Source organism: Sorex fumeus, unplaced genomic scaffold (assembly GCF_029834395.1).
Source record: "Sorex fumeus unplaced genomic scaffold, SorFum_2.1 ptg000034l, whole genome shotgun sequence".
Classification (NCBI taxonomy): domain Eukaryota; kingdom Metazoa; phylum Chordata; class Mammalia; order Eulipotyphla; family Soricidae; genus Sorex; species Sorex fumeus.
The window spans coordinates 9,606,645-9,618,974 of NW_026606091.1; the positions used below are offsets into that span (position 1 = coordinate 9,606,645).

Sequence of the window (12,330 nt, forward strand, 5' to 3'; positions counted from 1 at the left end):
TCGTGGCCCTTATTCAAAGAAAATGAGAGAAAGAGAGATAAAGATGGGGAAAGAGAGAAAGGTTTCATACTCAAAGAATTTATTCATTTATTTCAGGAAGGCCATCTGCATTCTATTCATGTCCAAATGTGCATTACTCACAATGCACACTACACAGAGATTCAACTTCAACTATCTTTAATGTTCATATATAAGGGTACTGCTTTAATATTCCAAAAAAGAATTTTTTTTGAAAAGGGTATTGGGTGAAAGGGGTTAGAATTAGAATTAGCTTTGTGCTCAGGAATGACCTGTGGCAGTGCTTGGGAGACCATATATTGTGCTAGGAGTGGGGGGTGGGTGGTGGGGGGGTGTCAAACTTGGGTCGGCTGCATTCAAAACAAACTGTCTTAACTCTTGTATTATCTCTCTAATTATAAAGTGAGGAGCTACTTAACTAGTCTTTGTGGTTGCTCTGTAAGATGAATTAATAGTTAGCCTTCCTCTATTCAGGCGCTCAAACCACTATCATCTTACTAAAAACTGTAGCACTGTAGCACTGTCCTCTCATTGTTCATCGATTTGCTCCAGCAGGCGCAGTAAGTCTCCATTGTGAGACTTGTTGTTACTGTGTTTGGCATATCGACATGTCACGGGTAGCTTGCCAGGCTTTGCTATGCAGGCGAGATACTCTTGGTAGCTTGCTGGGCTCTCCAAGAGGGGCAGAGGAATTGAACCTGGTCTGACCGGGTCGGCCATGTGCAACACAAACACCTTACCCACTATGCTATTGCTCTAGCCCATGGCTGCTAAATTGGATTTTATCATCTCTCAGTGAAAATGTTCGCTCCTTCTGCCTAGTCATTCACTAGCTAAGACTACATGCAATGGATGCAAACGTTTCCTTGTTAATTTAAGCTGATTTATGAGTTGAGACAGAAAAAAGGTTACAATACTGCTCTTTGGAGACAACTTCTCCACATTTGCGGTGAAAGAGACATGGAAATGACTTTCTTCTGGGATCAAATGACAATTCATGAAAGCTCATACTGAAAATGCTTTTAAAAATAGAAACTGGGGAAATAACAAATGCTGCAATTTGATGAAAAAAAGAAAACCCAGCAAGCAAATTAAAGTTTAATCTTGGTGTCAGCTTCAAGTTAACACTAAATAGATATGTTGAAGAATCAGAGTGATTTGACAAAATAGATGTATGGAATACAAAATAGAAGACAGATGTGCGCAGCTATGAATGAGAGCCCTGTGTGGAGAATGTGCTGGCTCTGAAGGTAAACTTAGGAACTGGGTAAACAAATAATGTCATCTTTCTCATCTTCCACAGAGGCAGACACACCGTAATTCCTGTAATCTCTGTCAAAGAGAGAATTACATGAGGTGACTATTTTGTGTGTGGCACAGAGTAGGTGCTTAAAACTTCTATGCTTGGTTTTCTTCTCCACTATCACTCAGACCCTTAGTTTCCAGCATTTGGCAAACACACAGACAGAAACATCCTCTTTTGTCCCTGACACAGAAACACAGAGATCCAGAGATCCACTCATCCCTTACACACACACGCACGCACACACACACACACACACACACACACACACACTCACGAGGGGCCCTTGATGGGTGACTACCAGAATGTTAGCTCAGTGGACATGAACCACATGCTTCCTCATCTTCCCCATTTTGTTTGGGCCAAGGATACATGGTTTTAGTTCTTCCTGAGCCAACCAGTCTCAACAGCTTAAATTCCTAGACCTTCCTCTCTCTCTGCCCTCTCAGCCTACCCCTGCTCCGTACCTCTATAAAAACCTGAGCTTGATGCTTACTTTTTCTAGGAACTCTTTTCAGATGGCCTGTCTTCAGGAGCTTACTAGAGATAACCTTCCTCAAGATGAGGTGAGCAGAGTTCCCTCTGTAGGTGCTTCCTCAGCTGGCAGATGTGCTGGGTTCTGTCTGGAGGTGCACAGGGCATTTCTAATGCAGTCAATGATCTGCATGTACCATGATGCAGAGACTGCATAAATGTGCTTTCGCTGCTTCACAAATAGGGCTTGTTTCTTCAAGCAGGTAATTCTGGTGCTCCAGAAAGCCCCTCTCTGATCTCCATGGCACTTCACCAAGCTGCTCACAGATTTCTAATGCTGTGGTTGTTTGAAACCTCGGCCTCTTCTAATACATTAATACGTTAATACGTTAATCCAAATATGTTAATCCAAAGAGCTGTGTCTTCGTGACACTTCTTATCTCTGATGGGCATACTTTTTTTCTTTCTTGTCAAAAGTGTAGTTGACCTTGCCTAACCTATAAAATTTACAGATCAAGTTATGCTCTTTTATTGAATAACTTTTTTTTAGGTTTTCAATTAAAATTGAATTTCATTCTGAGTGCAATTTGGGGAGAACTGATATCTTTATAACAGATTGACATTGATTTAGATCTCCCTCTATGTTATTCAGAAACAATTTTTCTCCAGGATATTAAGTTTTTAAACATCTCCTTTGGGTTAATCCTTGATACATTCTTTTTATTTTTCTCACATTTGCGAGTGTGGTCCCTCCTTTTTTAATCTACAGCAGTGGTCTTCAACTGGTGCCAGTTTGCAAGTGCAGAAACGTTGAAAACCACTTGTCTTATTATTTTTGTCATAAGTGCTAGTCTGGTCTGTAGGGCAAATGCCAGTCTGCAGGGTAAGTTGAAGTACGCTGGTATAGAGGAGGGCTATTGATCAGGGATAGTGAGAAAAGATCTGGTATTGGGAACTTGTAATATTTCTGAGGTTTAATTTGCTTGGGGGCCACACAGGGTGATGCTACGGGGTCACTCTCAACTCTGTGATTGGGGGTCCTTCCTGAGGGTGCCTGAGGACCTTATGTGGTGCTGGATCTTGAACCATGGCCTCTTGCATAAAAAGCACCCACTCCAGCTTGTTGACTTATGTCTCTAACAGGTCTTTGTTTTGAATAAATTATCCTTTCCCATGGGAATCTCTTTGAAAAAAACGTCCTGCTGTTAAAAAAAAAATAAGTTTGCAAACCTATGGTCTAATGTACAAGAAAGATGCTGAAAAAGAGAGATATCTGCTCTTCATCTGTGAGGTTCTGTCAATCAAGATGTCCTAGATTCCAGGGCACTGAATCCGACTGCTCACCTCCCCTTGCTTAAGTCAGACTGATCAGCAGCGGGAGAAATGTACCATAACTATAGGATGCACAAATGTGCTGGAGAGGAAAATGAGGGAGCAAAACTGTCCTTCAGAAAGCAGGAGAAATCTCTCATGATATTTTGCTAACCCAGCAAAATAAATGTAACATAAATGTGTTGGCGGAAAGTGACAACTGCAGAGATAGGCTCCAATACCGTGAAGAGAATTTACCATGGGGAAAAACTGCCTGTCTCTCTAACAGTGAAGAGGGCAGGTATCATACTGTGAACGTAATGTCATTTTCAGACATTTTATTACAGGATTTGGAAGATTTTGTCATGAAAAACAGACACAAGGGAATTATAGATCAGCCACAGGGACCAAAAATGTCTTGAATCATGTAGTTAAATAATCCTTCACTGGGCAAGTATCATTCCTACTTTTACATTTCTTAAGATACTGAGTGTTGGGACCGGAGAGACAGTACAATGGGTAGGGTATTTGCCTTGTGCGCGGCTGACTGGGGTTCGATCCCCAGCATCCCATATGGTCCCCAGAGCACTGCCAGGAATAATCCCTGGGTGCAGAGTCAGCAATAACCACTGCCAGATTTGACCTAAAAACAAAACAAAACAAAACAAAAACAAACAAAAAGATACTGAGTGTTCTTGTTTGTTTTGCTATCAATTATAAAAATGTTATTCAATATAAATTGAAATTAAAAAAACTATGACAAATTGTAAAAAAAAATCTTAGAATCCATAGAAATGGAATAAAGATTTTCTTTTGCATATTATGTTCTCAACACAAAATACAAATTACAGGTAGATGTGATTTTATTGGTGTTTGAATCTGTAAAATGAATACATGATTCAATCAATAAACTTCCTGGAATATTGCGGTAATGGCAAGTCTTTGAGTACATAAAACTAGGCTCATGAAGTACAGTGAATAAAAGGACTGAAAAGGCGTTGGAGGGAATGAGTAGAAAGAAAGTGAGAGAGAAGAAAGACTTTGTAAAGGAAAGAGGAAGAATTTGGCAAGAGAATTCAGAAGTTGATTGGCAAGACTTGCTGCCACAGCAGGAGTGACTGCAGAACTGCAGGAATGGGCATCCAAGCATCCAGCAGGTACTGGCTGAGCCGCTATTTCATGTCTGTAAAATGCTAAAAGCTGTGAATTCAATGAAAGTCACAGCAGACATGATTGTTATCACTATGGCAAAGACCACCACCAACTGAATGGAGCTTTGTTAGTTACAACCAAAGAATCCTTTTACAGAACATGGATTAAGACCATCTACAGGGCTGTAGACATAGAATTCTCTAGCAGGAAAATGATAAAAGCAGGGAGACTGGAGAGGTAGATAATAGTGGGATTAAGGAAATTGATTTGCACTTGACTGGACCCAGTTCAATCTCTGGTACCACAGAGGGTCACCTGAGCACTCTTCAGTCACTCCTGATCATAGAGCCAGGAGTAACACCCAAGTAGCACTAAGTAGGGCCCTGTCCCTCTTCCAACCAAAATAAAATGGTAAAATTTAAAAAGGCGCTCATTCAACCCATAATTAAATATATCTAGGGACCATATGTAGCAAGTACTGGAGATGGAGTAGAACCTGTTTCATGTCCTGAAGGCTCAGAGATATGAGGGGAGATAAATACCAAACAACAAATCATACAATCCTGGTCATGTTATGGAGAAATATGGAATATAAGAACAAAGATCCAGAACTCTGATTTGTTATCACTGTTCATTTTTCAAAGGCTCATTGAGTAAAGTCTCTTTGATTCAGTGACATCTGCAGACTGACTTGAGTGACGACAAGAATCATTTGGACATTGGTTGAGGCATGGGTGTTGGAACATTGTATGACTGTATGACTAAGCATGAACAGCTTTGTAACTGTGTATATCATGATGACTCAAAAACAAAATAATCATTTGGACATATGAGGGCAGGGAGGGGAGACATGTGCAAAGATTCTGAGGCTGAAGTCTGCTTGGAGTTTGTGAAGAGGAGTTAGGAAGTCAGAGAAGAAAGGGAATGAATGATATAAAAAGAAGGGAAGAAAGGCTGAGAGGGGAGGGAAAAAAACAAGAAAAAGGGGAGAAGATAGAAGGGCAGAAAGGAAGGAAGTAAAAGAGGTTTGGCCATACAAGATATAAGGGCTATTGACGGAACTAAGGTTTTTACTTTTACTATTGGTGAGATGGTTTTAAACACATGTGGGGTCTTTATGGATCAGTTAGAGGAACCAGACAGATTTTTAAGATAATAATGTTTGGGGAACACATCTTTTTCTGGGATAAAAGTGAAGGCCACCATTGTTAAACTTGAACTCATAAGCCAATAAAGAGTTTGCCAACATTTGGAAGGAAAGGACCATGATATATCTTCTCTGTAAACCAAGAACTTCAGAAGGCAGATGAAAACTTTTAGAAATAAAGAAGGTGAAGACATTCAACCTCAATGGGGCTACACATGAGTTCCATGTTCGGGGAACAGAATGCCTACTGCTGACTCCTTTGAATTTGGGAGTTCTTTTAGCCTTGTTCTGACCTGCATGAGGTAAGTGGAAATCTGCATCTGGGAACCCTGATGATTTTTTCCCTCAATAAAAGACAGCAGCACTGTCTTCCTCCTTCCCCTTCTTCCTCCAGGAGTATGCAGGAGAAGGCATTTGGGGAAGGAGAAGCTGTCATCCTACAAAGACAAAGATGAGAGGAATGTTCTGAATTAAAAAAATAAACGGTATAGTGGGTTCCTCTTAGCAGGAGGAGCTGTAGGGCTAGACTTAAATTGCATGTTACTAAACTTTCTCCTCACTGTCACTGTCCTTTCGTTGTTCATCGATTTGCTTGAGCGGGCCCAGTAACATTGTGAGACTTGTTACTGTGGTTGGCATATCGAATACATCACAGGTAGCTTGCCAAGCTTTGCCATCCAGGTGAGATACTCTCGGTAGCTTGTAATAAGACAAATAAAGGATGAAACTGTGGAGAAAATGAAATAGTCACTGGGTTCAGGAGTATACATGCAGGAATGGGGCAGGATGAAAGAGACAACATTTGTGATCCTGGAAAAGCGTTTGTTAGCTTTATCTGAACCAAGTCTTAACCAGAGGCAGAACAGTGACAGCTTCATCCCTTCAGGCGTGATCTTCACAGAGCACACAAATTAATGAGCATCAGACAAACCACTGATAGATCTCTGAAATGGGGTTAGATTAAGAAGGATATTGTCTGGACGGGAGCGATAGCACAGCGGGTAGGGCGTTTGCCTTGCACGCGGTAAACCGGGGTTCTATTCCTCCGTCCCTCTCGGAGAGACCGGTAAGCTACCCAGAGTATCCTGCCCGCACAGCAGAGCCTGGCAAGCTCCTCGTGGTGTATTCAATATGCAAAAACAGTAGCAACAAGTCTCACAGTGGAGATATTACTGGTACCTGCTTGAGCAAATCGATGAACAATGGGAGGACAGTGCTACAGTGCAGAAATTGTCTGATATCTTCCCAGTGAGCAGTAGATTCTTCTCCTTCCTCAAAGTCTGGGTTGGTCTCTGCAACTGCTTTCCTCATAAAAAGCAGTTAAAAGTAGTGTTCTGGGACTTCCAGGTCTGGGTCCTGTAAAATCTTAAAACTTTCTGTCTAGGCCTTTTGTATGTCTTGTACTTGAAACTCTAAGCCACCATGTAGAGTCCAACCATATGAGAAGGCACTGTAATAATATGGAAATTCAGAGGGCCCCAGCTAAGGCCAGCCATTTAGTTGTGCCTTCAAAGGGACCGAATAGTGAGTAACACTGTCTTGGGCTCTTCTCTCCTGGTGATATATTATTGAAATAAAACCAAGAGATTTCTATTGATACCACCCGGAACAGACAAATGCTCATGCTATTTCCTGTTCAACTTTCTACCCTGTGAAATAATGAACAATAATAGTTGGTGCTGATTTCAAGCCACTAAGTCTTGGATGTCTTGTCACATATCAATAGATGACAAAGATGAAAACATTGCCAGATCTTGTGACTCAGGCTCAGAGGCTGACATCAACTACTAATTAAGGCTTTTAGTAAAGGTTCTGATCACTGGAGTCTGAAGACAAAACACCTGAATGGCACAGATGAGACAAAGGGAGATGTCTTTACATAGCCATCTGTCATCGATAATGTCTTCAAATGAAGCTGAAAACTTCCTGTTGTGAACACTGGTTACAGTCATGCAGTATCAATGCATTACTTAGCTACATGAATGTCAGAAACAAATCTGCCCTTTACAGAAGAGTTTTCTACCTCTTAAATCTGCAGACGGATTGGTCACTGGACCTGCAGTTGAAAACCACTTTAGAGCAATAGGGGTGCTCCTGCTATGTTTATGCCGTCAACGTGGTGACGTAATCAGCATGCTCCATATTGGTAAAAGGTGACAGTTTGGCACAGGGATGTGTGAATTCAAGTGATTAGATGCAAACTAAAAGAGTGATGACTATTTCTGAGAGCTGTAGGTTAATTTTGGGGGCTGTTCTTGGAATGGAAAATGATTGTGAATTTGGGGGAAAAATACCAGAGCAATCTGTTTTCTTGGCTGCAGAGCAATTTCAAAGCACTGGAGTACTTTCCATATTTTCTAATCACTCAAGTCCAGAACTGATGATGGCATTCTCATTCCCTCAGATTCACATGCTGGAACACTCCAGATCCTTTAGAGGTTTCACCTTGAAAGTATGCACCTGTATTCAAAGGAGCATGGTGCTACAGCAGGAACAATCACTTTAATTGCAGCACAATCCTACAAGGGCTAAGTGTTTTGGAAAATCACTGATGGCCCAGCTCCGAGACAACCCAGATTCACTTTCTCTTGTCTGACCTCTTCTCCTGGATAGAAAAAAAAAAAACCAAGTCCTGCTAGAAATGGAACTCCCCAAAACAAAACTGAACCACAAACAAAGAGAAATAAATTAGGGCTGCTGAAATCTGTGGACACATCTGCATATACAAAGACATACCCACAGTTATACATGCACAGAAAATGTCTGGAAGGAACCCCAAGAAATGTGTTATTGTGATTTCCGCTGAGGAGAATAGGGTCACTGGAGAAAACTAGGAGGTTGGTGGAGGGGAAAGACAATTTTTTAAAAACCATACATTAGAATTTAAGAAAATCACAAGTTGCATTATTTTTCAAAATAATGATACAGAATAGTTTCAAACCTGCATATGGTACTTAAGATATGCTACATGGTATCTTTTTTTTTGCTTTTTATTTATTTATTTATTTTGGGGGTCACACCGGGCGATGCTCAGGAGTTACTCCTGGCTCTGCACTCAGGAGTCACTCCTAGCGGTGCTCGGGGGATCATATTGGATGCTGGGATCGAACCCGGGTTGGGCGCATGCATGGCAAATGCCATAACCACTGTACTATTGCTCCAGCCCTGCTACATATTATCTTAAACTCTTCTGTATACCCACGATTTTAATAGTAATGTTCTTCAAACATGCATACATATATTACATATAGTCTATGCTAAATATTTATACTATCAAATTTTACAGATGAGGAAAGTGAGGTACAGAAAGGAAAACTAGCTTATCTAAGATAGTTTATCTAAGCTTACATGGTAATAAAGGCTGGTATCTGGCACCAGAAAAGGTGGATTTGGAGTCTGTCATCTTAATTAGTATATTCTACTACCTTGCAAAAAAAATAAATTCATTTTCCTGCCTATGATCCAGTTGGAGCAGGTTTTAAAAAATGGAAACTCTTTTTCCTCACATGGTCCTCCTGGGTGATGGGGTACAAGAGATGGTGATTCAAAAAAAAAATCAAGATACAATCTTAAAATGGTGACGCTTTAGAAGGCTTTGAAATTGAGTAAATGTCAGATCAAAATGAGACTCTAGCCAAGTTGCTTCCACTTTTTGAGCTTTTGCAAGTATTGTGTGCCTGGTACTCTGCGTGTTCTTGGACTCAAGTAGTCAACAGAAAAACTCCCTACTCTCTAGAAATGTACTGCAGAAAGAGAGCTAGGGAAAAAAAACAAATTGTAATGTGAGTTTAAAGAAAAATAACAAATTATACTGAGTGATGAGGATTTGGGGGGAGGGGGTGCTCTGCTTTATTCTGGGTAAGGTCAGCAAATGTAATTTAGACAGAAGAATGAGCATGGTTAAAGGAAGGAAAAGTGGGAGAGAGTGTTGGAAAAAAAAGTATTCTGGGGGTCAGAGAGATCATTCAATGGGCTGAACACAAATATGTTTACAGAAGACCCAGATTCTATCCCTGGCACTGCATGATCCTTTGAGCAGCATTAGGAAGTGACCCCTGAGCTGGGAGTAAGCACCTCTCTAGGTGTTGCCCCAAATCCCTCTCCATGCTCCTCTCCCCACTCCCCCCAAATGCATTTTGGTTGGCAGAAATAGAAATAGCCTCTGCCAAGATCTTGAGGACAAAAACCAAAATGAGTCAAACTGAGTTTTGAGAAAGAGACAGATCATGTAGCCCAATGTTTCTCAGGAGTGTCCATATGGCCATCTTTTGCCTCCAGGATATTCTGTGGAGGCCTCAGGTGAAAATTACATAAATAGAGGGTAGGAGTGGCACAGCATGAAACTAGGGGCCAAATCCAAAGGACAAGGGGCTGGGGTGGAGCACAAGAAGGAAGTGAGATCAGAAAATGGCCACAGTGAGACAAAGGTTGAGAAACACTGATATAGACCATTACAAACATTCCACAAATTTCCTAAGAGCCCTTGGAAACTCATTGGAGGTACTAAGTAGGAATGACATATTTGATCTACTAAGAAGATTACTTGGACTGCTGTATAAAAATATGAAAAAGAGGAGGCATGGAGAATGTGGGAGAACAGGGTGGAAGGAGCCACGGGAATCCTGGCAAGCTAGGAGTGGCTTTGAGAAAAAAGCTGACATAGAGAGAAGTGGATAACTTTGAGATTTATTTTGGTGGCACAATAGTTTTGAGTTTAGAAGAAGTGCACCTTGCGTGGCATTAAGTTCACAGGTATGAAAGGGCTTTTGTCAAATGTAAATTGCTACACAAAGATAATGATTATCATAGAAGAAACCATGACCTAGACAGACTAACTGCTCAAGGTCACACAACAGATGAATGGATTGAAGGAAGTTGGTTTAAGTTCTCTTCACTGTCTTTCCCTGGCGTTGGACCTCAGAAGAAAGAAACAAAGGCTAGCGACCAGGTTTAATTACCTTGTCAAATGGATATTTGGGCATATAAGTTGACAGTATTAAGGCTGTCCCTGGCGAAGGAATGACTAGTGACTGGAACCCAAACTCTTTGAAGCAAGGCTCTTTGGAGACGTTATGTCAGCTACACCTCTTTGTGGGAAATAGAGATGCTCTGTGTGTGAAATGCTCTGTCCTGAGAGGAGATGTAGAGATGCTTTTCTGGCTCCGGGTGACAGGTATGTGTGTTCAGTGATGCAACACAGGACCTGGGGAACTGCTATCAAGGTCCCAGAATTTTCTACTTCACTTGAATCTTCTTGCCTTTAATCTCAAAATAACTTAGCAAAACCCCCAACTGGATAAGGACTCTGATTTATGTGACAGAGTTTGAGAGTTTCCTCTCTGGGTTTGTTAAGTTCTAGCACCTGTAACCCACATTAATAGCCCCTGTGTAACGCAGGTGTAAGGTCCAGAGATAAAGGGAGAATATATTGGATTTGACTGAAATCCTCCCTAGTGATCTAACTCTGATATTTATTTGACATATTAGATATATATGTTCTTTAAAATTTTTTTTATACTCATGCAATTTAAGAGGCGATATATCTGGTTCTGTTGTAACTAAAACGGGAAGAAAACAGAATCTTTGAGATGTTTCCTATGATTGCACTAGGATGTACACTAGGCTGTTTGAACCTTTGAGGACTACTCTAAGCACTTATTTTAGAAAGAGCTCTTTGGATGAATAAATGACCACCATTCAATGTCAAGGAATCATTACACTATTAATTCTCTGTCATGAATATCATTCTGCAAACTCCTCATGGCCCTCTTAAGACACAGCATTCCCCCCACTCCATTTCCCCCCCTCAAGCTACACAATTAACTTTCACATATAATTTCTTCTTGAAACTTATAATGGATGATGGAAGAAAATTGTCACTCTAGCTAAAAGGCAGAAAAAATATATTTTTTTGTACTCTGTGTCTTACAAAAAAAACTACATACACTGTAGGCACCAGAAGGAAAAATCAGTACAAATATATCAGACTCCTCAATTTGTACACAAATTTATCCTGAACTGACTGCTGCAAATAAATTACAACAAAGGATCACTTTCTCAGGAGAGGCTTAGCTTAAGGTCATTGGAAGATTTGTGCAACAGAAAAGGGTAAACAAGTCTTTTTTGGGGAAAAAAAGCCTTTATACTTCCTCTTCTTCCCCAAACAAGCACCCAAACGAATCCCTTGCATTTACCTTCAGCAAGAGGGTCCAGGGTGTGTATCATGAGCTGGAAGATGCTATTCCTCATGAGGCTGTTATGAAGGGAGGCAGAACTTCCACCTCGCTGGAGACGAGGCTTAGCCTGAGCAGAGAGACCAGACAATGAGACTGTTAGTTCTTAGAAATAAAAGAGTGAACCCCATCAAATGTGGTGGCCCCCATTTCTAATTTTATGACCACAATATTGAACCAGAGATTTTCCTAATACATTTCAAACCTTCCCCCACCAATGGTTACCTCACATCCTTCCCTACTAAAGAGATTTCTACCATTTTTGTCTAGAACTCAGTAAATGTGATTCAGTGCTGCATGCTTCACCTTCTGTAGTTTACCCCATTTTCTAAATGAACCTTATGAACTTGATCATGTGATTTCCTTTGGAAAGTTAAGGTGACCTAGCTTTCTACGAAAAAAAGGATGTCCAATTCACATTCACGAACAATGGAGGATAGACGAACTGATCTCAGGTTTGCTTCTCTCAGAAACTGATATGAACCAGTACATGGTATCTATATTGTTGGGGTTGTGTGCTCTGCCAAGCACAAATTTTGAGTATGTATCCATAGCTGATCTATATCTATAGCTATATTAATATTAGCACATGCTAGTACATGAGCTTATATAAGAGATAAGACATTCTACTTTGTACAAGTAGAAATTTTTAAAAGAGAAACGATAGAAGATCTGGTATGTTCTCTTCCCAA

At 40.6% G+C, this 12,330-nt stretch overlaps 1 protein-coding gene across 4 annotated transcripts in view; it reads right to left on the bottom strand.

Moving 5' to 3' along the window:
- SLC24A2 (solute carrier family 24 member 2) overlaps positions 1 to 12,330 on the bottom strand; it is a 285,931-nt gene that overhangs the window by 95,864 nt on the left and 177,737 nt on the right. For all 4 annotated transcript variants that reach the window (XM_056117392.1, XM_056117396.1, XM_056117391.1 and 1 more), the window contains one exon: positions 11,600 to 11,708. In XM_056117392.1, coding sequence (XP_055973367.1) covers positions 11,600 to 11,708 — 109 coding nt within the window. The remainder of the gene's footprint in view (positions 1 to 11,599; positions 11,709 to 12,330) is intronic.